The 27,787-nt window shown below is 42.8% G+C and overlaps 1 protein-coding gene across 1 annotated transcript in view; it reads right to left on the reverse strand.

Moving 5' to 3' along the window:
- The window catches only part of RNF128 (ring finger protein 128), a 99,535-nt gene that overhangs the window by 20,959 nt on the left and 50,789 nt on the right, over positions 1-27,787 (reverse strand). Inside the window, exon 3 of the mRNA XM_082264010.1 lies at positions 3,376-3,447. Within this exon, the coding sequence (XP_082120136.1) occupies positions 3,376-3,447 (72 nt within the window). The remainder of the gene's footprint in view (positions 1-3,375; positions 3,448-27,787) is intronic.

Here is a 27,787-nt window from a genome sequence, read left to right on the forward strand (position 1 = left end):
TAACAGCAATTTACATTTATTATCTGGTTACCTTACAGCAAAACTAAACTCTCAATCCATATTACCCATTTTATATCATTATGAGGTTACTCTTCGTAAATAGATAGAAAGGTATAAATATATTTACGTAAATATAAAAAATAAAAAAACTAGGCCAAAATGATGGCATGCTTCCCAGGAGGCATCATTGGCATTTTTTCACTTTCATCTGGAGGTGGTGGTGGTGGTGGGGGGGGCTTTCCCAGCTAAGTACGCCTACCTGTCTGCTTGCCTGAGCTAGGGGCAGTGGGATTTCAGGAAGTAAATGTTACATGAATCTTTCCCTACTCAGGATGGTCGCAACTAGAAATACAAGGGTGTTTTAAGTGATTTCTCAACAAAATAACACACGGAGACATGGATAGATGGGAGAGTTTGCTTTGAATAGTAAAAATTAAGTTTAGTTTGTGGTGCTCAGATACAGTTTTGTTCTGCTTTGGGAAAATTACATATAGCATTTTTAAGGCTGTGATTTGGTGTGCAATTTACTGCACTAAGCATACATAGGCTAAATTTTTTTTTGGGGGGGGAAAAAAAAAAAAAAAAAAAATCAGAATAAAAAGGAACTTTACTTACCTTTAGTGAAAGGTGTCCTATGTTCTGCTTTGACCACCTTTCGTCCTGCTCTAATGTCACCCCCCTCCAATATTTCAGTGCAAGGAGGGGGGGGGGGGGTTAAAAGAACTAAGGGACTGTGATAGGCATTATGTCCATCCTTTCCACCCAGCTTCTTCATTCACAGAAGCTGTACTAAAATTGTGATCCTTGAATGGAGGGTGGGGGGGGGGGGGGGGATGATTGAAAAGGTCCACCCCCTCCATTCATAGATCTTGTTTAATTCCTAGAAGCTGTCATTTGGCTTCTATGAAGGGAGAAGCTGGGCAGAAAGGAAGGGCATGGTCGAGAAATCTTGATGAGTGCCCGTCACAACCCCTTAGTTCTAATAACCCCTGCTGCACAGGAACATTGTATTGGGGGGGGGGGGTTAATTGCAGGAGGAAGATTTTGTGCAAAGGGGACACATTTTGGAAGCACAAGGGACACATCTCGGCTGCACAAGGGACACATCTCATTGGAGGTAAGTACGGATTTCTTTTAGTAAACATAGGCTTTAAAGCTAAAAGTAAATGCTATAATAATGAAAATCTGCAGCAGGTAGGGTCTTTTGTAGAAGAGAATGTCATTTTTTTTCTGCAAAAAACCCCCTAAAAAACGGGTGAATAGAACTTTTTGCGAGTTCCTCTGGATTAGGGGCCCGCCCACCTGGCTCTGAAGATCTTACGAATGCCCAGAGTGGAGGTTTGGCCTTACCGAATGCGGCGCTATACTATACGGCATGTCATTTGGCTAGGGTCCTGGATTGGTACAGGCATGGGTCCCTGGAACAATGGGTCCAAATTGAGGGATCTATTGGGGCTTACTCCCCGGCATCTCTTCTGTGGGGATCACATCCCCTGTCGAGATTGGTAGCGGCCCTTCCGAGGATCGGTGCCACTCTGTCCATTTGTCAGAGGGTTTGCCAGGACGGACGGCTCGCTCCCCGGCCGCCCCCCCTGCTCCCAGTGGTCGATAATCCGGACTTCTCCCCGAGTGTGAACGATCCTGGCTTTCGCACTCTGAAGGCCAAAGGCCTATATCAAACTAGATACTTTATTCATCGAGGACAGTGGGTTTCAAGGCAGATACTGTGTTCCGATCGCTCTTTTGCGCTCTAACATTTTGGCAAAAGATAACTTGCCCATTTCTTGCATTCTCTTCTGCTGCCAACCTCCTTCGCCAGACGTCTCACGCCCTTTGAAAACCTATGCGCAGATGTTTCTCCATTGCGTCACGCAATCTCCCTGCTCTATCGCCTGTTGTCGATCCCTGAGCCTACATTCCGTCCCTCCTATATCGCCCAGTGGGAATGCGACTGATTTATCCTCATCGGATCACCAAGTCAACTGTCTCTTGTTCTTCCTGTTCTAGAAATCAGGAGGCGGGATATACATTTTTTAACTAGGTGGTATTATACCCAGGTCAGACTTCATAAAGCGTTTCCCTCCTGTTCTGACCTCTGCTGGAGATGTGGGGAGGAAGTGGGCTCCATTCTCCATATCTTCAGGTCCTGCAGCCACATACAGTCTTTTTGGCTGACCGTATTGCGCATTACACAGAAATTCACTAGTCATACCCTTGCTCTGGACCCGGCCCTTTTCCTCCTGCATTACCAGTTCCCGAGGGCGTCTTACCGGATATGGATATTACCGCTCCTGCTTACTGCGGCCAGAAGCTGCATCCTCCTGCTTTGGAAGCAGTCCCAGCCCCCCACGGTGGCTATGTAGCTACGTAAATTTGCGTATATTAATGGGATGGAAGATCTTGTGCCCACCGAACGGGGTACGAGGGACAGGTTTCTTCAGCGATGGTATTACTGGCATGAATTCACATTTTCCGATGAATACAGAGACCTTATTGCCTAAAAGGACTCGGTCCGATCGGATGGCCATCTCCATCATCCCCCCCCCCCCCCCGTCCTTGCCCTTGACCTTCTCTGAGCTACACCTCGCTTTCATTCTGCTTCTCTCAGTTACACCCAACTTCTGGGCATGGAAACAATCTCCTTTCCCCCGGGCATGCTTGCAGTCAAGCTCTCATCCTGAGATTACGGTTGTGGCTCGTACCCTGGGTTGCATTTCCTTGTTCCCGTATACCGCCCATGTGATAGCCGTCGGTGGGAACGGGATCTGCCCCCCTGAGGTGTACCACCTTGACTTCATTCCCTACGTTCGTCTCCACAGTTGGCACTAGTAATTCTAATTTGGTTAATTTGTTAGCGAGATGCTAGTTACTTTAGCTTGCAGGTTATTTACATGACAAAGTAGGAGCTGCTCTCATGACTAGCCGTTTTTCTCACATGTGCATATTGTTATTTTTGTTTATCTTGACGTGCTGTTCTGTTATATACAACTGTTCACGACTGTATTGTATGCCTTCTATATCTAAATAAAGAACTTACAAAAAAACCTTAAAGCCTAGGAAACACCAAAAAAACTGACCGCTCCGATCAGAGTCGCTGTATTAACAATCCGATGTTAGTCCAGCATTCTCCCCTGCTGAGCTATTGTGTTTTGAAAGGGGGGACACCCCCTGTAATTCAGTTTTAAAAACAGGCCATCTAGGTTGTAAATTATACAATACAAAGCAATCTGTATTGATATGCTGATGCAAGGATGCTAATAAAATGTAAAAGAGTTATGATCTACATCATCCGAAATAAGAAGTCTATGTTCTGCACAAGGATCTTACATGTAAAGTATTGCAGCACATATAATAATAATCATGCATGTCAGTTACCTTATCTCCTTGCTTTATGGTGCGGAGCTGAAGCTGACCAATGGCCTTCTTTGCATCATCCTTTAATCGTTTCTGCAACACAGAATTTGGGTATTACATTGTTAAAAATTTCACACAAAAAAATAAAAAAATAAAAAAGAAGAAAGAAAAAAAAAGAAAAAAACAAAAAACAAAAAACAAACAAAACAAAAACTGCTGCCCAAAAGGCCACACTGTTTTAAGGTAAAATGGAAAATCTCACATACCATAAATGTGAAAAGTAGATTAACCATAGCTCAGGTTTAAAATATCCCACTATATATTACTGCATTTAAGAAAGTTTCTTGAAGAAAGGCATTTATATTCACACATGACCTTTCTGTAAAATATTCTTTCATCCATCTCTTTACTTTCCTTTGTTAAAGGACTAGGTGCTGAAAGCTGCTAAACAACTTCTTATAAAATGGATTAATAAAACTGAAAGTCCATGCTTCATGTTGTCATAAATGGCAGTCATCAGTGATAAGGCAACCACTTCAAAGTGCAAATAGATAGTATTCAAACATGGATCACTGCCACCACCAGAAAGATTGCAAACTCACCTGATGTCATGGCTGCCATTACAGCAGCAAGAAAGCCTCCAAAATACTTGTGTGTCACTCTGGGTATCAACCCAGTGGATATCTTCCGCCAGGTTACCGTAACAGGTTCCAACTTGAGATAAATCAGCTCAGCTGATGAAAAATTACAGCTATCATTGTCTGAATCTCCTTGGTTCTGGCCCCATAAATCATAGAATTACATATGGGTGGGATGAGAATGTAGAGGCTGGTGAGGGTATAAGGAACATGGAGTGGAATGTTTTGTTCCTAGAACACTGCCTGCACAGCAGGTGGAAAGGAAAATGCAGTAACTTGTTTACTGTGGGAACTTCCTTTCAGTTGCACGGTTTCCCCAGAGTTATGCATGTTCACAATCCACTCACCAGCCTCTACATTCTCATCCCACCCATGTGTAATCCTATGATTTATGGGGCCAGAACCAAGGAGATCCGGACAATGGTAATTGTAATTTTTCAGCACCTGAGATAATTTATCTCAAGTTGGAACCTGTTACTGTAACCTGACGGAAGATATCTACTGGTATGATACCAGAGTGACCCATAAAAGTGTTTGAGGCTTTCTTGCTGCTGTAACAACAGCCATGACATCTGGTGAGTTTGCAATCCTTCTGGTGGGGCAGTAATAGATAATTGAATGCTATTTATTTGCACTTAGAAGTGGTTGCCTCATTATACGGCATACCTCGCGGTTGTCTACACAGCAGCGTCCTATTACACCAGCCGCGAGGCTGAATAGGAGCTGAGAAGTGGCTGGAGCGGAGACTCAGCCATTATTGCTTTTGCAACGTTTTGCATTTATTGCAGTTGGGCATATGTTTGCTGTGACACCTATTGTTTGGTGCTTTGGAGTGAAAAGTTTTTTACCACTGCAGTGTTTTTTATGGAAGTTTTTTTTTTTTATCTACACTGATGTTCGTGTGAGGTGTTAAATAAAGGTTGTTAACCTTCTACACGAGGAGGAGCTTCTTTTTTCTTTCATTTTGAGCCTACATCAGCATTTCAAGGATCCCACTCATCTACAAACCAAAGTTGGAGCGGTGTACAAGCGCAGTTTGATTCTTTTTGGCGTACGCCACAGGAATCCACGCCATCTGGTAAGTGAGCTACCTCACCACCTAGCACTTTGCGGTGAAGCGGAGGGTCGCTGATATCACTACACCAGTATTATTTGCACTCAGAAGACTTTACAGCGCTATTGCACTTTTCTTTTAATCAGCAGTATCACAGACTTTTATTGAAGCAATTCACTATCACTTCATATTTATTATTGCATATTAATTTCTATTGCACTTTTAATCAGCAGTATCACAGACTTTCATTGAAGCAATTTATTATTGTATATTTTAATGTCTTAAATATTTTGGATTTGGTATTATTCATGCACTTATATATGCACTTTTTGATGTTTTTGATGTATTTGAGATATCGCAATATTTCAAAATCACTATAGCACTTTATAAGTCCTCACAATAACTTAAGGTTAGCGCAGTTTTTTTCTGTTATTTACTTTATGATAACATGAACTTTCAGTTTCATATTCTTAATCAATTTTATTTTTATATGTAAATTTTAATTCACATTTAAAATGTGTTTGATTAGGTTTAGTGCGCTACACTTTCTTATCTCTTTAAAGTTGGGTATACAGCTTATGTGCTAGCCGCCTTGTTCTTTAGCATACAGCGCAGAATCCTTTACACCTTTTTATTTCTCTGCTAAACAACTTGATTGCATGAATATAGCTAAAAATTATACTAAAAAGCTGATAAAAAAAACAGGCATGTCATCCTCCTAAAACAAATACAATCACATAGATCTCCTCTGACCCGAGAGTTTTGTATGACAACAATTATGGCAAACTACTGGAACAGATTGCAGTAGACTTGAAGACATAGCATGGACTACCCCTTAATGTGGTTCAGACTTACAAATGTGATAAAAGTTAACATTCTCCCTAGGATAATATATTTGCTGCACACTATACCGATCCTATTGCCTCAAGCTTTTTTTAGGTGCCTATATCCTTTTTTAAAATTTGTCTGGCATGGTAAATGACCCAGACTCGTATATGGGGTACTACACAGACACAAATTGGATGGTGGGACAAGTCTATCAGATGGGTCTTTATTACAAAGCTATGATGCTAAAGAGTATCCTTAACTGGACTCATGACTTATCTACGAAAGTCTGGGTCCCTTTAGAAAAAAAGACTCTGGCGGGCAGGAACCTAGCGCGAGTGCCCTGGTTAGACGGGGGACAGAGGATTTTCAAATTAGACTGATATTTGCTTACCCAGTGTATCTGGGTAAGCAAAAAGAATAAGCTCAAAGTAAGGGAACATCGGCACCTACAAATAAACATTCTCTGGTCCAACTGTAAAAGGCTAGACTGGGCAAACAAAATGAAGGACTGTAGGTAACCCAGGAATCCCATAGATGGTGACAGGATATAAGGTGAAACTGGCGATGTGAATACGGTTATCCCTGACGGATAGGGGATCAAGTAACTGACATCTACAAAAAAGGCTTTACAGGCCGGTTAAAAGAAAAACTACAGCATATTTTTAGTGTGCACACATTTTAGTTCAATAGTTTCAAATTCAGTGGTGATCTAAATGGTTTTTGGTGGGGCCTTCATAGTTTTACATGCATCCATTTCATATTGTAATTGAAAACGAATCTGCACATTCTCGTTTCACATCATGCATAGCATTTAGCATCCCTGCAAACTACTTCTAAGATATATGATATTAGACACCCCATTTAAGCAGACTAATAAACTGGTAAGAGAAGAACATTAGATCAATACACAATACATAACATGTACCTCAGTTCATATTGCACAGCCTAAATGTAAGTCAATAAAAACTTTAAAGAAAAAAACAAAAAAAAACAAACACTATAGATATAGAGTACTATAAAACATTTTATGATTGTAATACGCTTTGTATAGACTGGAATCAACCACAAAATATTGAAAATCCAGACATACTGGAAAACTTTAACCTAAAAGTAGAGAGACTGTATGTAAATACAGAACCTTTTATGGAATACAGTAAATTACTTCATACTGTACAAACAAGTTCCATTCCCGAGAGCACGTTCTTAAAGTGTTACTTTTTCCACAGCAGTATTATCAGTCTGTATATGCAGTAAAGCATGCTTATTATACTCAATGTGGAACCTAAGGGGTTAATCTTCTGCATGGAGTATAAAGGCTGTGCAATCCTGTCTTTCTGATTCTCCTTTTAACTGACTCCAACCCATCTCGTGATAGAACAGAACATTCGGAGTCAGGCTGCACATGCTCAGTTTGGGGTGTATTGCTAGTAAAGATGGGTTTGGGCACATTCACGTTCCCACGTGCCCAATCCCGCAGGAGGCTGACACTGCACTCCGCTAATCACAGGTGGTGAGATGTTTCCCGATCTGTGCAGCTGCCGATCAGGAAATCTCTCACTGCCTGTGATTAGCGGAGTGCAGTGTTGGCTTCCTGGCGGGATCGGGCACATGGAAACTCGAACACGCCCAAGCCCATCACCAATTGCTAGAGAGTTTCTTTTTTCTTCGGAGAGCGCAAGTGATCAGCACAGGGCCAACCAGCACTGTCTAGACAGGATCAGGAAAGAATAAAACTCTTTCGACAAGCTTTACTAGGAAAGGATACAAGTCCCAAGACTGCTATATACTGCTGATGAGAAAATATATTTAGCAGTTTATATTTACTAAAATAATTGCATTTCCATGTTCAGTGTACTGTGGGAGACCAGATATAGTGAATGCAGGTTCTGGGTTTAGTTTCACTAAAAATTTGTAAGTCCAACAAAGTTAGCATGGTACTCAACCAACACAATCAGCCCAATAAATTACTGTAATAGGTTTAGAACACATTTCACATGAAGAAAAAAAAAAATGAAAGATAGCGTACTATATACAGTAAAGTACACACAAGTAAAACCACTTTTAGGGGATGCACGCATAAGAATATATATGTTAGCTCTTTGCCCCCTACCCACCCCTCTCTCTCTACCTCCCCCATAAGAAGACATACTACTTTATCATTTCGGGGTGGGAGACGGGTATCGGACACCTCTTAGGGTGTGGGATGCAGGCCTCCCCCCCCCCCCCCGCAATTTCCTTTCATACAGCTACATCAGCCCTCTAAACCCTACAGAGAATAATAATGCGTACAATTGCACAACTGTCACCCCCCTCAACTACTGACTCCAACCACACTTGATGACAGATCAAGAGGACTTGAAATTCTTTCCTTTATGAACAGACAACATTTCTTAAACATGTATATTAAATCCACTTTCTAGGACTTTTACAGTTCTGATGTTCCTCCTGTTGGTTAGTTCTGATGCCACAGAAAACTGATACTCGTATGTTTCTACTCACGAATTATGTATTCGCAAGCGCATACTGTGTCATTAAATACTTGTTTGCATTGAAAATGCTGTATGTTTTACATTTGATATACAATATAAATATTTTGGGAAAAAAATATATGTCAGAAATGTTAACTAACTCACATGATTGGACATGTAAACCCATGTTTGCATCTTTGAAAGTTTGCAACTCGAAAGTTTAGATGTAGGGGACTAACCGTACATACGGTATAACTTACAGCATAGCAAGTTCACTCCCCATAGAATGGTGCGCTCACTGCGTAAACTCTAATAAAATTGGATTAACCTACTTCAATACAGGGCACTTTCGCCCCCTGCACTTACTGGCACTGATGAGGTAGCACTAATATGCAGCAATGATGGGCACTAGTTGGCATCTTTGATGAGCATAGGTTGGCACTGATAATGCAATGATTAGCAGCGCAGACCCCCCCCCCCCCATCAGAAGAGCCGGGCTATTCGGCTCTCTACTCGCTCCTGGTCGGCGCAAACTGAAGAAAGCTGATAAACGCCACTTCCTGGTTGCGGGTTACGATGTGACCAGCTGTGACTGGACACAGCTGATAACACGGTACGTCATAGGCTCTTTACTGAAATTGGAGATGCGGTTTGTCAGAGCGACATACCGAAGCACTGATCGCCGTTCTGCGCATCCTCACGGGCGCGCGCAGCTTATCCTGCTGGACGTCATAGGACGCCCAGTCAGGATAACAATCACTTTGTGGTGGTCATTCTGCCATATGGGAAGGGGTTAACAATTTATATACCTCTGAACACAATAACTGAATTCCACACATCACAAGACATTAGAGGCAGTCTGTGCCAGTCTCTCTTCACAAATCAATTACCAGCGATTGTGTTTTAATCAAGATGATGTCGGCCAGTTAGCTTCAGAGCAAAGCTCTGACAGATAAATGAAGGTTTCCTCATAGGTAAATGGTTTAAAAACAGTAATTGTAGCCAGGGCTGTCTCCAGCCTGTACATTAAATACTGAGTAACAGCCATTGTCAACAGTAATCAAAAAGTCCCGATGTCTATTAACTTCATCTGACAACTTATCAGTGTTATTTTGTTTGGAAATGCTTGGCAAAATGAATAGGTCAATGAGATCATACTTTCCGTCCCAGCTTTCAGGCTAAGTTCACCTTTTGAACATGTTACACCCGAATGTAGGGTGTAACATGTTCAGCAAGCCTCCTCGCCCCCTTCCCTGTGACAGCATGGAGGGTTCCTCTCCTCCGCAGCCACTGTACCATTTTAAAATCTGTGTGGCCTTACGGGGCTCTTTCCCCACTGCTGCATCGTTCATTCAGTTAATGAACAAAATACAAGCCTCGTCCCCCACCAGGGGAGATGGACTTGTAGTTTCAATGAACAGCGAAGCTTGCTGATCAGTGCACTTGTAGTCCATTCACGCTCCCTCCCACTTTTGTTTTAAAATTTTTTATTTATAACTTTTATAATAGAACAAACAATACAAACATAGAAAAAGTCAAAAACACTCCCCCCCCCCCCCTCCACCCCCTTGGTAGTGCAGTGGTTCTTGGCATGTAACACACTAACACAGAGAAGGATGAAAATACCCCCTCCGGGTGCTTACTAGTAATCAGGAGCGGCATAGGAACCAGTCAGTGCTTCAAGTTATCAGACAGAGTCTAGGCCAAACTCCCCAAGTCTCAAGTACGGTAATCACTCAAATATACATCACTTATGAGTCTCTTATGTAGCCAACCAGCATTACCAGATCTTCTCAAATTTGTGGGGACATCCCCTGCTCAAGTAAGTAGCCTTATACAATGGGAGCACTTTGTTGACCAGGTCTTTCCAAAAAGGACAGGGAAGGAGCAGCTTGCTTTTTCCAATACAGAGGAATAGCTTTGCGCGCATAAAAGAGGGCGACCGAGAGCAGAGTCCTCGGATGTCGTCGCGGTGCTATGCCCTCCACCAGGCCCAATAGGCACACCGAAACAGATAAGGGAACTGCAAGTGTAGTGAGATCACCCAGAAATCCAGTGACACCCTTCCAGAAATCTTGTATCAACGGGCAGAGCCAAAAAACATGGTCAAAGTCAGCTGGAGACGCAGTGCATCGCCAGCATTCCGAGGAGCCTGAACCATAAATCGTGACCAGCCTAGCCGGGGTATAGTAGGCCCTCTGTATATACCTCTCCCTGGCCGAAATCAGCATATTGAAGGACAGTTCCCACATGTCATCTAAATCCTCCCCCTGCAAATCAGGGACCAACACGGTCCACTTATCCCGACTCCCTCCCACTTTTAAACTGAAAACCTGTAAAGAGGTATAGGCAGAAAGTTGGAGGGAGAGTGTGTAGGAGCCTGACACCTACCATGGGTGCAATATAGGTTCTTGTAGAAAATTAAAAAATACACATTTTTTTTAAGCTGCAAAAATATGTGCATTTTATTTTTTTTGTTAAAGGGGAGCTTATCCTGTGCGCAGGGTATAACATTCTCAGTGCCAGTGTGTACCCAGCCTTACTTTCTCTATTCAGGATGGTAAACATTGTATACAGACAAGTAGGCAGATAAGAGTACATTCCAAGTAGTGTAAATAGTAGCTGGCCAGTAATAACTGACAGTACGATGCCACTTTTTGGGTGGACATCCCAAGGCGATCACAATTTTTGGAATATAAGAAAAAAACATGCTGGTATAAAGGCGGTTAGGTGTGCTTACTTTTTAATAGTCACCCACTGAAGTCAAGTGCAAGTCTTTTGTCTAGTGGACAAAAGATTTCTGGAGACTCAAACTGAATTGTATGCCATTGCTAAATGTCAAGGATAAACCCCAAATACTTTATACCACCTCCAAAACTACTATTGATGGTCAGTGACATTTTAAACACCCCCCCCCACCTCCATCATTAGTGGTCAGGGACATTTCACCTTCCCTCCGCTCCGCCCCCAAAAACAATCCCGCAACATTGGTGATTAGTGGCATTTTAAAAGCACCCACCCCTCCACCTTCTGGGGATTCTTTCCTCTGCCTCAGCTGGAGGATTTCTTAATGGATTATTTCAATAATCCTCCACTCTCCCCTTTCTCTGTTGCAAGAAGAAATCATACACTGTTTATACTCGTGATCGATTGGCTCTGTAGCTTTTGCCTGTGATCTGCTTTGTCCAATCACAGCAGATCACTACAAATGGATGCACACAAACAAGGACGTACGGGTATGTCACTCCACCAGAGTCGGGGCACCAAATGCTATTTAGACTGACAGTTGTAAAGTGGTAAAATAAAGGAACATTTTTTTTTCTAAGGGCCAGTTTACACCACATGCAGTCCAGTGTGCGTTTTTTTTTCTGCATCAAAAATGCATGGATAGTACGTTATATGGTGCGTTCCTGGTCCAGAAAAAAAAAGTACAACATGCATTTTTTCTGCACTGAACTGTACTGGAATGCGGTAAAACACATCAAGAATACACTGGAAACGCACCTAACCACACCAAAATTCACTGAAACACGTCCTTATTTAAAGGTAAAGAAAACAAGAGCGAGGGGAAAATGCACTGGAACGCATCAAAAAAAGCACTGGATCGCACCGAAAATGCATTAAAAAAACATATGCAGAAAAGCATCCAGAACACATCTGGATTGAGTTTCTATGGTGTGAACTGGCCCTTAGATCCCCATCATGGAAATGTACTCTGTCTGTCCTGATCACCAGGATTGAAAGTGATGGGTAAATCTTAGTTCTGAGTTCCCACCAGAACCAGAATAGAGGGGACATTTTCCAATGGGCACATTTGTTGCCATGACAACTGTCTAAAGAGCTAATTTCCCTCACACGGAAAATATGTTTGCACTTCCTGTTGAGTTTACAGGACAGGAAGTGAAAAAAAAAATATATCTCTTTATGAAGACACAATAAGGGTGGCAAAAAAAAAAAAAAAAAAAATCTTAGAGATTTACCTATTCCCTATGCGAAAATTAAACAAAAAAAAAAAGTTGATTCTAGATCTACTTTCAGGGATGTGAAGAGATCACACCACCTTTTACTCTTGAATATCTATCATCTGTGGCCACCTTAAAGCTGGTCATTCACTAGGACGTTTGACCGCTTCCTGGGAAACCAGCCAATCCAAGTTCACATAGTGAGTGGCCCTGTTGGCTGCCTCCCACCCAACATCCATTGATTGAAATATTGAAGTATCTAAGTTGTCAAAAGAAAAACATTAGCCAAACATCCAAATCGGATGCAGGCATTGTTCAGATATATTGACAGCTAGCAGGACCAGCTATCAAAATACAATCGGCATAGTGGGAGATTTGTCCATTCACACTGTTTGCAGGCTAAACGAAAAAAAAAAAAAAAAAAAGAATGGCCAGCTTTAGTCTGTTCACTTCTGAGTGAAATAGCATACCTTCTGTACAACACTCTGTTATACACAGCTCCGTACAACACTATGCACAGCTCCGTACAACATAATACTCTATACACAGCTCCGTACAACATAATACTCTATACACAGCTCCGTACAAAACTATGCACAGCTCCGTACAACATAATACTCTATACACAGCTCCGTACAACATAATACTCTATACACAGCTCCGTACAACATAATACTCTATACACAGCTCTTTCATATATAACAGCTTATCTTTCCCCATGGAACATAGAATTCGGTTTTGTTCAGGGTTTGGAAAAGATTGAACAGTGAAAATCAATGGTGTGTGGAGCCTATTGTATTAGGGTGTGCACCCCAGAGCATAAACACACATGCATGTATATCAGCAGAGCAGTGGATGGTGTCAGCAGAGATTGGTGACAGTAGTTTATTTTCACTCTTTTTTTTTTTTTTTTTTTTACAATATTTGTTTTTTTTTTTTGTTTTTTTTAGGAGCCCCATTGGGGGGAGGCTTTGGTGAGATATCAAGGGTCCAAACAGACCACTGACGTCTCACTCTTGAGACAAAGGGATTGAAGACAGATATTCCCCTTTCTCTGCAGCCTCAGCTGCACAGGACAGTGAATGAATGGGAAGTGCTCTGTGCTAAGCGCCTTCCTGTTCATTCACAAACTGAAGCATAGTAAACAGAGTTTACTATGCTTTAGTTAACTGCTTGCCGACCGCCCACAGTAATATTACTGCGGCGGTACGGCTCCCCTGGGTCCAGTCACGTAGTACTACGTGACTGGAGGGGAAGCGGTTTCGGCGGCGCGCTCCCGTTGTGTTTAGACACGGCCAGGGGAGGAGAGGCGGCGATTGCCGCCTTCCTCCCCCAATCGTCCGGGAAACGGAGAGAAGACCCGTCTGCTTATGTAGACAAAGCAGGCGGATCTTCTCACTGACAGGCAAGGACAGATCAGCAGTTTCAGCTATACTGAAACTGCGATCTCTGTGCCTGTCACAGAACCCCCCCCCCCCCCCCACACACACACACAGTAAGCATTAGGCATACATTTAACGCCTTGATCACCCCCAGCATTAACCCCTTCCCTGCCAGTGTCATTATTATAGTAACAGTGCATATCTTTAGCACTGATTACCGTAGTAATGTCACTGGCCCCCCCAAAAGTGTCAAAAATGTCAGTTAGGGGTCCGATCTGTCCGCCACAATGTCGCCGTCCCGCAAAAAAAATAAAATAAAATAAAATCGCGTATCGCTGCCATTTCTAGTAAAAAAAACAAAACAAAAATAAAAATAAAAATGACAAATCTTTCCCGTAGTTAGTAGATGCAATAACTTTTGTGCAAACCAATCAAAATACGCCTTTTGTGATTTTCTTTTTACCAAAAATATGTAGCAGAAAACAAATTGGCCTAAAATCTTCAAAAATTGTGATTTTAAAATTTTTATTTTGAGAATTTCATATAAAAGAATGTGAAAAATAAGGTTTCCGTTTTTCAAAATTGTCGCACTTTTTTTTTTTTTGTGCTATAAACAAAAGTCGCACAGGTGATCAAATACCACCAAAATAATGCTCTATTTGTGGGGAAAAAAAGGATGTAAATTTCGTTTGGTACAGCGTCGCACTTGTCCGTTAAAGTAACACCGTGCCGAATCACAAAATAGGGCCTGGTCAGAAAGGGAGCAAATCCTTCTGAGGCTAAAGTGGTTAAGAATGAACACAGGAGCGACGGGTACAGATCACTCATTGTGTTCATTCAGAAAGGAAGGGGCCAGTAAACTAAATATTTACCGACCCCTTCCCCCGCTTTCCATCCTGAACATTCCCTGCAGCAGCCAGTGGAAGAAGAGAGGAGGGAAGCTGGCAGCACTGTAAGGTGGAGACAGGGCACTAGGAAAAAAGGGAGAAATCGGCACTGCACAGGCGATTGTGTGCCTAGGCACACCTGGCACACCCTGTGTGCATGCCTATGGTGAAAATATTACTTTTCTCCTTTCAAAAATTGAGTACAAAAGCCAAGATTAGAATTATCTTATCTAAAGCATTAGCATATTGTGCGTACTGAACAAAGGTGAAAGTACAACAAATTATAATGAGAGGTAAACATTGATATATACCAGGATATGAAGCCAAGAGCTCCTTTCATTTGTTTTACTATTCACATGCATGCAGTAGCTAACAGACATCTAAACTTGTTATTCACTCCAAAAATAGAAAGTGCCCATTTCTTTTAGACTACAATTGTTAACCAAGAATAGCTGCAGTTTCAGGGCAGACTGGTCTCTCAAGAGTATATGTTTCTTGGGTGGATCCCATGCTCATGTTTCACACTGACTTCTAGGTTCAGAGGATTCAAGAGCAAAAAAAAACAAAAACTGCACTACAAGTGGGCTACTGTAGGTAAAGCACCTGTTAAGGCAATAAAAAAAAAATAATAAAAATCATGTTTTGTAAATGTAATCACTTGCCAACTGCCCCCATACATCTACTGCGGGGCAGCACCTCCTACAGTGAAACTACGTACCTGTACGTCATCGCCTCTTCCGGGTCTGGGCATGCACACGCGCTGCTGCCTGTGACCAGCACCCACTTTGATTGGACAGTGGAAGCCAATCAGTGTCGGGACCCGCCGATCGTTCACGAGAGAGGCAGATCGCCGTTCTGCTAGTAGAGGAGACCGAGATCCTGCGTTTCTGCTAAGCAGGAACATGGATCTCTGTCTTCTTTCAGCCAAAGCACCCCCCCCAAGCTAGAAAGCACTCCCTAAGCACATATAACCCTTTGATTGCCCCTGATGAAAACCCCTTCCCTGCCAATGTCCTTAGTACAGTGAGTGCATTTTTTTTGGCACCGATTACTGTATTGGTGTCACTGGTTCTGAAAAAAAGTGTCACTTAGGGTCCATTTACACTAGCGCGACTTGTCAGGCGACTTGGTCACCTGACAAGTCGCGGTCGGTCGCCTGCCATTGATTAGCACAGGACCCGTTCTAATAGGAGCGACACAAGTCGCTCCGACTTAGAAAAAGGGTCCTGTACTACTTTGGGGCGACCTGGAGGAGACTTGCATTGACTTCACTTTTTGTAGCTGCTGACTTTTAATAAACACAGAAAAGGCTGGAAACCCACATCCAGTTTGCATATATGTGAACCCTGCCTAAGTGCCTTTCCATGCACTGTATATTTTATGGGAGTTGTGTTTCATTGTTGTATCTCCCATACAGAAAGCATGTTTGTCCCTCCTCTGAGTCATTCAACTCTGTATGTGTAACTTGAGATCCTCATATTATGTGAATTTACAATAGCAATAAACATCTGAAACCCCGGAGGACCAGATTTCTAATTGTTGGCTGAAAGGGGTTCATAGGAAGTATAAAAACATTAAAATTTCTACTGCTGAACATAATAGTCACAAAGAAGGTTCCCGTACCCCAGGCCCAGACCACTTAGCTATACAAGAAGTTGTGTGTATTACATGTAGGGCATAATTCACTAAAAAGGTTATCGCATACGTTAGGACAGTCACATGACCACTCAACGCATGCGATAATGAAAATGTAAAATCACTATGGCTCTTATGCGGTATTTAGCGCAAACCCCTAAAAACGTGTTCAACTGGTCCAAGCTTGCAATTACTATGATTAGTTTAAAAGATAGGTGGGAAAGTGCAAGCTGGAGCAGGTGTCAGCTAGGTTTTAGTCAGAAGTTGTTTCTGGAGGCTGGCAGAAGGCATAGCAAAGATGGAGCCCTTTGAATTCAACCTTCTGGAATTTAAAGCAATGCAGAAGAGGAGCAGAAGAAAGAAATCCGGGGACTTTTTTTTTTTTTTTAAAGTAGTAATGGCGACAATTAGCGACTTATAGCGTGACTGCAATGTGTCAAAAAGTAACTTTTGACACTTTGTGGGAACCAGTGACACGAATACAGTGATCAGTGCTAAATATGTGCACCGTCACTGTACAAATGACACTGGCTGGAAAGGGGTTAACATCTAGGGCAATCAAAGGGTTAAATGTGTGCCTAACAAGTGTTTTCTCACTGTGTGGGAGGTGCTTTCACTAAAGGAAAGCATAGATCCCTGTTCCTGCTTTGCAGAAACACAGGATCAATGTCTTCCATATGGACAGAATGGCTATCTGCCTTGTTTACATAGGCAGACTGCCAGTCTGCGGGTGTACAGAATGATCCACGGGTACCAGCGGACATTGAGTCCGTCGAACCGACTGATCGGCTCAGATACCCAGAAATGCAGCAGGACTATCATGGCTCTGGCTGGCTCTGTCACGACATGACTGCTGGGTGCCAATGGTGAACTTATAACCAATAGGTTAACAAAATCAGCACCCAGCAGTCAGGTTATGTGACACACTGACAATGCACTGCCAGCCAGAGCCATGAAAGAGTGCCTGCTGCCCGTGAGTTATACCATCCATTATGCCAGAGAACCTGACTCCGTGTTACAAAAGTCTCACTCTCCGGGCCCCGACTACTACTCCGCCGGGGAAGGCAAGGAGATCAGGCGTCTGGCCGGGACTTGAGCCAAGGCAGAAGAAGAACATGCGAGCGGGAGCGGAAGGGGCATGCGCCCGAAACTGAAGAAATAGTCCCTCCGCCCTGACCGGCACATGATCATCAGAACGGGGGGCAGATCAAGGAAAAAAAAATGCACCCCCTAAGCTAGTAGGAGCGGCAAGTGGGGGTTTGCAATTCAGAATTTATTTTTTAATTCTGCACTAACTGGCTTTGAAGTTGCCCAGGCCCCTGTTCAAATCCCTCATTCCGGGGACATCTGGTCACCCTATTTTAAAAAGGAAAGAAACTTTAAGGAGCACATACTGCTGGATAAATTCACGAATGCTGATACCTTGCAGAAGTTCAGGTTATTCAAGTCACTAATCATGGAGATTTAAATCCAGCTCATAGGGTACCTTGAGCCCTCAACACAGAGAAGCCATGCCATGCCAGCCATGACTAAATTGCTGGCTGCCTTACACTTTTTTGGAAAAGCTTAATATCAGATGATCGTGATATCTTTCTGAAGTATGCCCTAAATACTGCATGAAACTATGCGGTTAGTTAACACATGCAACATTTTAAGAAGAGTTTCTTTGTGAATTACAGTTTTTTTTCCTGAACGTTGTGCGCTATTTTACCACATACTCGGATGCAGTAAAATATCGCTTAGTGAATTGTACTCATAGTTACTTAACTGTAGAAGGTACATGTGAGTTCCTGACCACATGGATTAGTTGACAAACCATAAAGATGATAAAAGTGAATATGGTGTCTTGTCATGTTATATTATGGAACGGTCCTTTTAGCCTTTCTGTTGTTCGTGTCTTTGTTTTCCTTTCCGGTTGCCAAGGGCACACATACAGCATTTAGGAGCTTTATGATTTGTGTGGTATTTTATCTTGCATTTGTTCATCCTGTTTGTGATAAGTGTGGATATGACCCTATTATTTTTAAGGCATCATAGTCCCGAAGAAGCAGACAAGTGCCAAGAAAGCATTGATATTATGGATGTCTAAACAAGGGTACATTTGTAAAGTGGAAGTATTTTTTACAGATGTGCATTTTATGTACAGTGTATATTCTTATAAATGCAATTTTTAATAAATTTAAATTTGAGCAAATAAAAAACTAATGAAACAAAAACAAACCCAGTCTTTTTGTAGGTTTCTTCATATCCTTGCCCCGCACTTGCTCATTGTACTAAACTCCCATTTGCAAGGACCAGGCCTTGCCATTAGAATCAAACTATGGCTCAAATCATAGTGATCCATAAAGGGGGTAAGGGTCTCTCCATTTACACTAGTTACTGTTAAGGTCGATATCTAACAGGTTCCAAAAAGTTTATATCTACCCTGACCTCTTCACTTTAACTGTACTATCCACCCCCACCAAGTGGTCCATATGGATTGCAAGTGGGCTTCTCTCGAGACCATCCAAGCAATCATACAAAAAATAAATAAAAAAAATTAGGATGGCTTAAAAGCAGATGAGGGTAAAACACAAAATGCTTCAAAGTCACAATTAATATGGGGACATGGTGTATATCTACCAGACATACAGCATACATCTCTAGTGCTGCAAAGTACACCTTACTAGGATAAGAGATTGGTGTACACTTGTGTTGTCAGCACTGCGCTCGCACCCGATCATGGGATCTACATGGTCAGTAGTCCAAGCCCTCCCCAATGATTATAATACTGGGAATCCCTCCTTCCTTCCTCAGGTATCCAGGAACTGGCATTCACATAGGGCCCTACACTTCATCAAAATGATATTGGCCTTGAAATTGGCCTTCTTATGCTGAATTCTACAGGGACCCTGAGTTAGCCCCTATGGGACAATGGTAATGGGGACAACTAGCTTACTTTCTGCGTTCTCCCCCCATAGCCTCCACCTTGTGCAGAGCTCCGGCTCTCATTGAATGAGAATGCATTTATTCTAAACTTGTCAAACACGCGCTAATTTTTTAAAAGCATTCAAGAGGATAATGACCTTGTACTCGCTTTTATGAATAAATGGAAACCAAACCTTCAGATGGACTCCGCCCTGAGAAATGTGCAAAACTTTACACTGGTTTCTTTATGGCTACATTCAAATGAGTGGGCAGGGGCAGCTGCCAGCGATAAAACATAGATTGACAGCAGAGCTACATGTTGTATGCACACAGTGTGTGCAAACAGCAGTGGCTGTCAGATTTGTACCCTGTAAAAATCAATGGCCAAGGTCATCTCTGTTGTATGCAACTGCTCATCTGACTAGTAAATCTTCGTGCTCAGTTATAGCTCTCACCCTCCTAAATTCTTCAAAAGATCAGTTATAATCACATGGTGTTTTGTAGAAACAAGCTAACATCCCTACTGTGAAATATTGATTTGACAGAATCAATGACCTCAAATCTATGACCTGAGCTCTCTAAAAAAAAAAAAAAAAAAAAAAAAAGGCATAGATGAAGAATTTCGAATCCTTGGCTAAAATTCCCGTCTTCATTGCTTCCACTGGTGAGACCAAAAAAAAAAAAAAAAGGAGGCCGCTCTGTTAAAAGCTGTCTAATGCATTTCACTCCTTCCAAAGCTTAACTATAAAGTCAAGTCTCAAGAATTGGCAAAGGGGGCGAATCCCTGAAACACATTGCCTGCTAGTCCCATTGGCTCTTTCCTTCCACATATGCCTTCAGCTGTTGCAGATGCTGCTTACTTTGTCAGCTGAGCTAGTCCAACACATTCATGCTTTCTACAGGAGTGACTGCTCCGCTTATTTTGTTTCAACTCTGTCAGTCTCAATTCATGCAGACTGTGGCCATCTTTGGATACCAAGCATGTGACTGGATATTGTTTTTACTGCCAAATAAATTTGCTTGCGACCATAGCTGATCCCTGGAAGCTAGAAATCACTAAAGTAGACACTGCCACTTCAGTAATTTCCAGATGCTTCCAGGTCCCATGCTGAGCGGCTGGCCTGCTACATTGTGAACAAAGGAAATCAGCCGCTCAGCACAGGCGCCATTCAGAAAATGCTTTGCAAGGTTAGGAGGTGGGAAGCGGGATGATAAGGTCACACTCTCCACCTCAGAGAATGCTTTGCATTTATTCAGAAAATGCAAGGCATTCTGAGTGGCACCCATGCCAAGCTGACAATCTCCTCTGTTCACAAAATGATGAGCCAGCCACCCAGCATGGGCCCTGGAACCCAGTTGAAATCAGTGATTTAGCAGTGTCTGCTTCAGTGGATTTCCACCTCCCAGGGGCATGGTGTGTATATATATATTACACACACACACACATATACACACATATATATATATATATATATATATATATATATACACACACACACACACACACACAATATATACATATATATATATATATATATATATATATATATATATATATATATATATATATATATATATATATATACACACACACACACAATATATACACATATATATATATATATATATATATATATATATATATATATATATATATATATATATATATATACACACACACACACACACACAAAAACACATAATTACATATGTCCAGCTTAGACCAGTGTGTGTGTGTGTGTAAGGCCCCTTTCACACAGGCGGACCGTTCAGATCCGCCAAAAAAACGGACAGGCGGATCTGAACGGTCCCCCCATGTATTCCTATGGGGCATCGGATGTCAGCGGAGACATGTCCGCTGACATCCGACCCGATCCATCAAATCTGGACGGATGGAAACCCTATGTTCCATCCGTCCAGCGGATCGGATCGGATGGGATCGGGTGAGAACGGACTGACGGTCCGTTGACATCCGATTTCCCCCATAGAGATGCATGGGGAACTGTCAGCTGTGTCTCCGCACACAGAGCGGAGACACAGTTGTCCTCCTGCTGCTCAGCGGGGGATCGGCGGCTCGATCCCCCGCTGAGAAAAACGGACTTTGTCCAACGGACGGAGTGTGTGAAAGAGCCCTAAGAAAATACCCTACCTGGAATTCATATTAAGTATTTCCTGAGAGAACCAGAAGTTCAGGGAAGCAGCACAGAGAGCAGGAGGTAGTAGCATTGAAAACTGTAAACTGCAAGGGCTGGGTAGGAAGTTTAACAAATAGTTTACTGGGGAATGTTTTATTCTGCTGTTCTCAATGGATTACGCTATAAATGCTGCACATCTAATACTACTTTAATAACTCCATATTTGTGCCAATGACAACACAATTTTGCTGATATTGTATGGCCATTGGAACACATCCCACCTCTTCCTTCCCCCACCCCAAAAAAAAAAAAAAAAAAAAAAAAAAAAAAAGTCTCATACCAGGAACCATTTGAGAGAACTTTAAGAACATGTGTAAATGGGTTTTAGGACTGGGTGTGAAGCCTAATGGCAGTGAAGGTGCAGGTAAATAGTCCCCATGCTGACCAAAGTCCATTATTTCGTATCTTTAGAAGGAAAATAGAAACACTGGCACGCCCAATGAATCATGAAAGCATTATCTAGGAATGTAAAGTTTCTGTATCTTTCATCAATGAAACTGCAAAGTCTGCCTTGATGAAACACCACACTAATTAAAAAGGAAAAAAATAAATAAATGATAAATTACATTATTAGCCAGATATAATAAAGTAGAGCTTCTGCACCAATGGGAGACACTTTGCAAAATACCGTAATAAAGTAATATAGATATTGTATAAAACAAGGGCTCTCGGGCTGTCGTGGGAAGTGAATGTATGGATTGGATAATAAAGGTTGCTGCTGGCACTTAAAGCTGATCCTACGTCTTAAATGTGTGGTAAACTGTAATAGTGCTGCGCTACCTTTTTAAAGTGCAAGAATAATAATATTAAATGCAAGTGGATGAGTTACTTTATGTGCAAAAAATGCTGAATAGTTGTTTAATAGATGAGATAAATAATATCATGTGTGCAAAGGAAACAGATATAGCATAAAAATTATATCACATAAAAATACATAATTATCAAATTCTTGTTCTTAAAACAATTTATATTATATAGGGTACACATTCATGTGATAAAGTGCTGATATTGCATATTAGTGTGCAAGCATAGCGGTAGTGCAAGTGATAATAAAAGTGAATCAGCTCCACTGGCTGAAAACGTAGACTGAGGATATGGTGAAAGAAGGTATGCTACGTGACATAACAGTAACTCCACTGGTGATAAAATCTCTACAGAAAAAATAAAAGTGAAAAAAAAAAAAAACATTTTATATAACAAATAATGTATTAAGTGTGAAGTGTCCAATAGTCTTGTTGTTGAATCGCATGCACGGGTTACTTCAAATAAATTTCAAATTTGGCGCTTAGTGATGTAATCAACATACATAAAAACGGTCATGCAAATTGGATCATGTATGTCCAGAGAGGGAAAACCAGTCATGTGACGACAACCTTTGGGTGCTGTACTAATTGCAGAAAGTGAGTGTGAACTACCGTGATGGTGCCTCCAAACTGTGTGGCCTGGCTTCTCACCTCTCACTTTCTTGCAAGTAAGCCTTGTATGTAAACCGGTAAATTCAGGGGGTCCTGGGTGGGTGGGGGGGGGTCCCTCTCAGGGTACACTTACCACTGAAAGGGTGGGGGGGATCCCTCTTTCATACGGGCAAACTCAGATTAGATCAGCAGGGGATCTGTCTGCCGATCCCCGGTTGATAGGTCTGTGTCCAATCAATTTCTGCAGTGTAAAGACTGCTCTGCTACATGGGTGGCCAGGTGTAAACAGACTCTGCCTGTCTGTTTACACCCAACTGGCCTTCGATCCACCTACATGGAGGGGGACTGATCTCTTTCAGCTTGTTCTGAACAGACGGAATCGGATAGGGAGGTAGGCAGGTGTAAACAAATCCATTTACACCCACCAGTCCATAGGGGTGAATGGAGGTCTGATCAGGTCCACCTGAAAAACTGACAGGCTGAATTGATCAGACCCGTCATTTGAAAGGGGCTTTATTGTATGCACCGATATGGGATGCACTATACATTTTTTTTTTATAGCTATTGTATCATATTGCGACACTATTTTGATTAAATTTTTCACTAATACAAACAAAAATGAAAGTGTTGGTTCACACTACCGCGACTTGTCAGCCTGACAAGTCGCGGTCCATTGTGTGCTAGGGGAACCGTTCTAATAGTCGCTCCGACTTAGAAAAAGGGTTCCTGTACTACTTCGGGACGACATTGGAGCGACTTGCATAGACATTCATTATATGAAGTCCGTGCAAGTCACGCCGAAGTCGTGGTGCACGCGACTTCACAGGTCGCCCCTGAAGTCGTGCCGCGTTAGTGTGAACCGGCACTAAATGTATTTTATTTGGATTTTAGGTAAAAAACCAACACAAAGTGACACAGAATTGTGAAGTGAAAGGACAATGATAAATGGTTTTGAAATTTTTTTTACAAATAAATGTGAAAAGTGTGGCATGTATTTGTATTCAGCCACCCTGGGTCAATTACTTTGTCTTTTTGGGTATGTCTCTACCAACCTTTGCACATCTAGGAGACCATTCTTTTTTGCAAAAAAACTCAAGCTCTGTCAGAATCGATGGAGCATCTGAACAGCAATTTTCAAGTCTTGCCACAGACTCTCAATTGGATTTAGATCTGGACTTTTACTGCGCAATTCTAACACATGAATATGCTTTGCTCCAATTCCATTGTTGCTCTGGCTGTAGGTTTACGGTTGTTGTCCTGCTGGTGAACCACCTCCCATCTCAAATATTTTGCAGACACTACAGGTTCTCTTCGAAGATATCCCTGTATTTGGCTCCATCCACCTTCCCATCTGCTCTGACCAGTTTCCCTGTCTGGGCTGAAGAAAAATCATCCCCACATGGTGTGTTCAGGGTGATGTGCAGTGTTCCTTTTCCGCCACACATAGCATTTTGCTTTTAGGCCAAATACTTCAATTTTGGTCTCATCTGACAAGAGCACCTTCTTCCATGTTTGCTGTCCCCTCCACATGGCTTCCTGCAAACAGCACTTCTTATGGCTTTTTTATGGCTTTTGTATTGCCACTCTTCCGGCCAGATTTGTGGAGTGCACGACTAATAGTTGTCCTGTGGACAGATTCTCCCACCTGAGCTGGGGATCTCTGCAGCTCCCCCAGAATTACCATGGGCCTCTTGGCTGCTTCTCTGATTAATGCAGTCCTTGCCCGGCCTGTCAGCTTAGGTGGAAAGCCATGTCTTGGTAGGTTTGCAGTTGTGCCATACTCTTTTCATTTTCAGATGATCGATTGAACAGTGCTCCGTGAGATGTTCAAAAGGTTAAGAACATTTTTTTTTTTTTTTTTTTTTTATAACCTAACCCTGCTTTAAACTTCACAACTTTATCCCTGAATTGTCTGGCATGTTCCTTGGCCTTCGTGATTCGGTTTGTTCACTAAGGGTCCTTTCACACGGGCGGCCCGTATGTCCGTTTGGGGATGAAAAATGAACATAATGTATGTTTATGGGATTGCGGACATTAGCGGATGACCATCCGCTGACATCCGTTTCGCGTCCATTCCGTTCCATTTTTTGAGACAGAAGAGAACCCCATTTTTCCTCCATTTAAAAAACAAAACGGAACGGACACAAAAACGGATGTCAGCGGATGTCATCGGCTAATGTCCGCAATCCCATAGACATACATTATGTCCATTTTTCATCCGCAAACGGATGGATGAAAAACTGACATACGGAACGGACCCTACTGAAGTGTCATCCGTGTCCGTTTAAAAAAAGTCACTGAGCGGAACAAAACTGTAGCTGGCCATGTGAAAGGACCCTAAGGTTCTTTAACAAACAAACCTCTGAGGGCTTCACAGAGCAGCTGTATTTACACTGAGATTAAATTACACACAGGTGGACTATGTACTAATTAGGTTACTTCTGAAGGCAAATGATTCCACTAGATTTTAGTTTCGTTAGGGGTATCAGAGTAAAGGGGACTGAATACAAATGCACACTAAACTTTTCAGATATTTGTAAAAAAAAATTGAAAATCATTTATCATTTTCCTTCCACTTCACAATTATGTGCAGCTTTGTGTAAGTATCACATAAAATCCCAAAAGATTACATTTAGGTTTTTAGCTGTAACATGACAAAATGTGCAAAATGTCAAGGGGTGTGAATACTTTTTCATGGCACTGTATAACAGTTTGGCCACTTCAGTGAAGAGAGAATGGTTATGTACCAGAGGCATCTTCAAATACAGCCAGTGGCGTAGCGTGGGGGGTGCAGGGGGGGCCGGCCACACCGGGCGCAACATCTGGGGGGGGGGGCGCATCTGCAGTGTCACTGTCTGTTTGACTTTGACATACACAGTTCACACACTGTCTGCGGCTCCCTCCATCTTTAGGCTGGGAGATGTCCAGCATGGCCGCCCTATGGCTGAAAATGGCGGGTCGGGGCGGGGCTGGACTGTGCCTCACCTGTCCATTGGTGTAGGGTGGGGTGGCGTTGCAAGCCAAGCCCCGCCTATGCCGCCTCTCCTCACTGCTCAGTCAGTTTAGCAGCGAGTGAGTCAGCAGCCTGGTGCTAGTCTGTCTGCATTGAAAGGGGGCACGATGATCTCTCTGTATTGAAGGGGGGCACGCTGGTCATTCTGCATTGAAAGGGGGGCACGCTGGTCATTCTGCATTGAAAGGGGGGCACGCTGGTCATTCTGCATTGAAAGGGGGGCACGCTGGTCACTCTGCATTGAAAGGGGGGCACGCTGGTCACTCTGCATTGAAAGGGGGGCACGCTGGTCACTCTGCATTGAAAGGGGGGCACGCTGGTCACTCTGCATTGAAAGGGGGGCACGCTGGTCACTCTGCATTGAAAGGGGGGCACGCTGGTCACTCTGCATTGAAAGGGGGGCACGCTGGTCACTCTGCATTGAAAGGGGGGCACGCTGGTCACTCTGCATTGAAAGGGGGGCACGCTGGTCACTCTGCATTGAAAGGGGGGCACGCTGGTCACTCTGCATTGAAAGGGGGGCACGCTGGTCACTCTGCATTGAAAGGGGGGCACGCTGGTCACTCTGCATTGAAAGGGGGGCACGCTGGTCACTCTGCATTGAAAGGGGGGCACGCTGGTCACTCTGCATTGAAAGGGGGGCACGCTGGTCACTCTGCATTGAAAGGGGGGCACGCTGGTCACTCTGCATTGAAAGGGGGGCACGCTGGTCACTCTGCATTGAAAGGGGGGCACGCTGGTCACTCTGCATTGAAAGGGGGCACGCTGGTCACTCTGCATTGAAAGGGGGCACGCTGGTCACTCTGCATTGAAAGGGGGCACGCTGGTCATTCAAACTTGTATTTAGATGCATTTTACTTTAATTACATCAGTATTTTCATAACAAACAATACATGTGCTTAGGGGGTAAGGGTTTCTTTAACTAAACTAGTGGAAGAGACTCGAGTGCTAAAATCCCGCGAGTTAGGGGGCGCAAATTACTTGCCCTGCCCCGGGTGCTGACAACCCATGCTACGCCACTGAATACAGCAAATAAAAATAATTACTAATCTCTTTGCAGAGGTCTGCTACCTCCTGCTGAGTCAATGCTAGACCTCTCCAATAAGTGGAGAGCATGAGCTTAGCCAGAGCATGAGCTTAGCCAGAGCATGAGCTTAGCCAGAGCATGAGCTTAGCCAGAGCATGAGCTTAGCCAGAGCATGAGCTTAGCCAGAGCATGAGCTTAGCCAGAGCATGAGCTTAGCCAGAGCATGAGCTTAGCCAGAGCATGAGCTTAGCCAGAGCATGAGCTTAGCCAGAGCATGAGCTCAGCCAGAGCATGAGCTCAGCCAGAGCATGAGCTCAGCCAGAGCATGAGCTCAGGCTGGACATTGGCTGTTCGCTCCGTTCAGGGGCCAACCAAATTTGCAGGGTGTTTGGCGGTAGTTTCTCCTGGAATGCACTGCGCTCTGATTGGGCAAACATGCTTCAGGTATGGGCCCCCTAGCTTCTTAATTCCTTTACATTGATTATTATTTTTTGGTTATTCTAATGACATATCAATAAGTAATGAACATGTAATTATTATGTGTATGTTTTGTTTCTTTAGTAAACCATGCACTATATATCTTCATTTTCCCTGAAGAAGCTAGTTTGGCAAAACCGGTCGGAAATTGATGTATAATAGCATATATACTCATTTGTTTACATGAGCATGCTAATCTTGATCAATGTGAATGTGTTTTTATTAAATTGTATAAAAATAAAGTGGATACATTTTATAAAATTTGATGTTTTTTCTTAAACAAATTTTGTCCAGAGTACCGTTAAAGTCCCATATTCCAAATTCCCCTTCTATACATATTTATAGGGATGCTGTTTCTTTGGCTCCACCCACAATTTTTTTCCATATTCTGATTGGGCAAAGCCCCGGATTCGCCGCAGGATCACTTATGGGCTGCGGCAGAGACGCATCCCCCCTCCCACCGATTCCAGACCATTTTCCCCACTTATCGGAACAGTCGGTAGCGGGGAAAACGATCCGGTCCTCCCAGGTGCTCGGCAGGAAGT

Source organism: Pelophylax lessonae (genome assembly GCF_965119305.1).
Source record: "Pelophylax lessonae genome assembly, chromosome: 7".
Taxonomy (NCBI): Eukaryota; Metazoa; Chordata; class Amphibia; order Anura; family Ranidae; genus Pelophylax; species Pelophylax lessonae.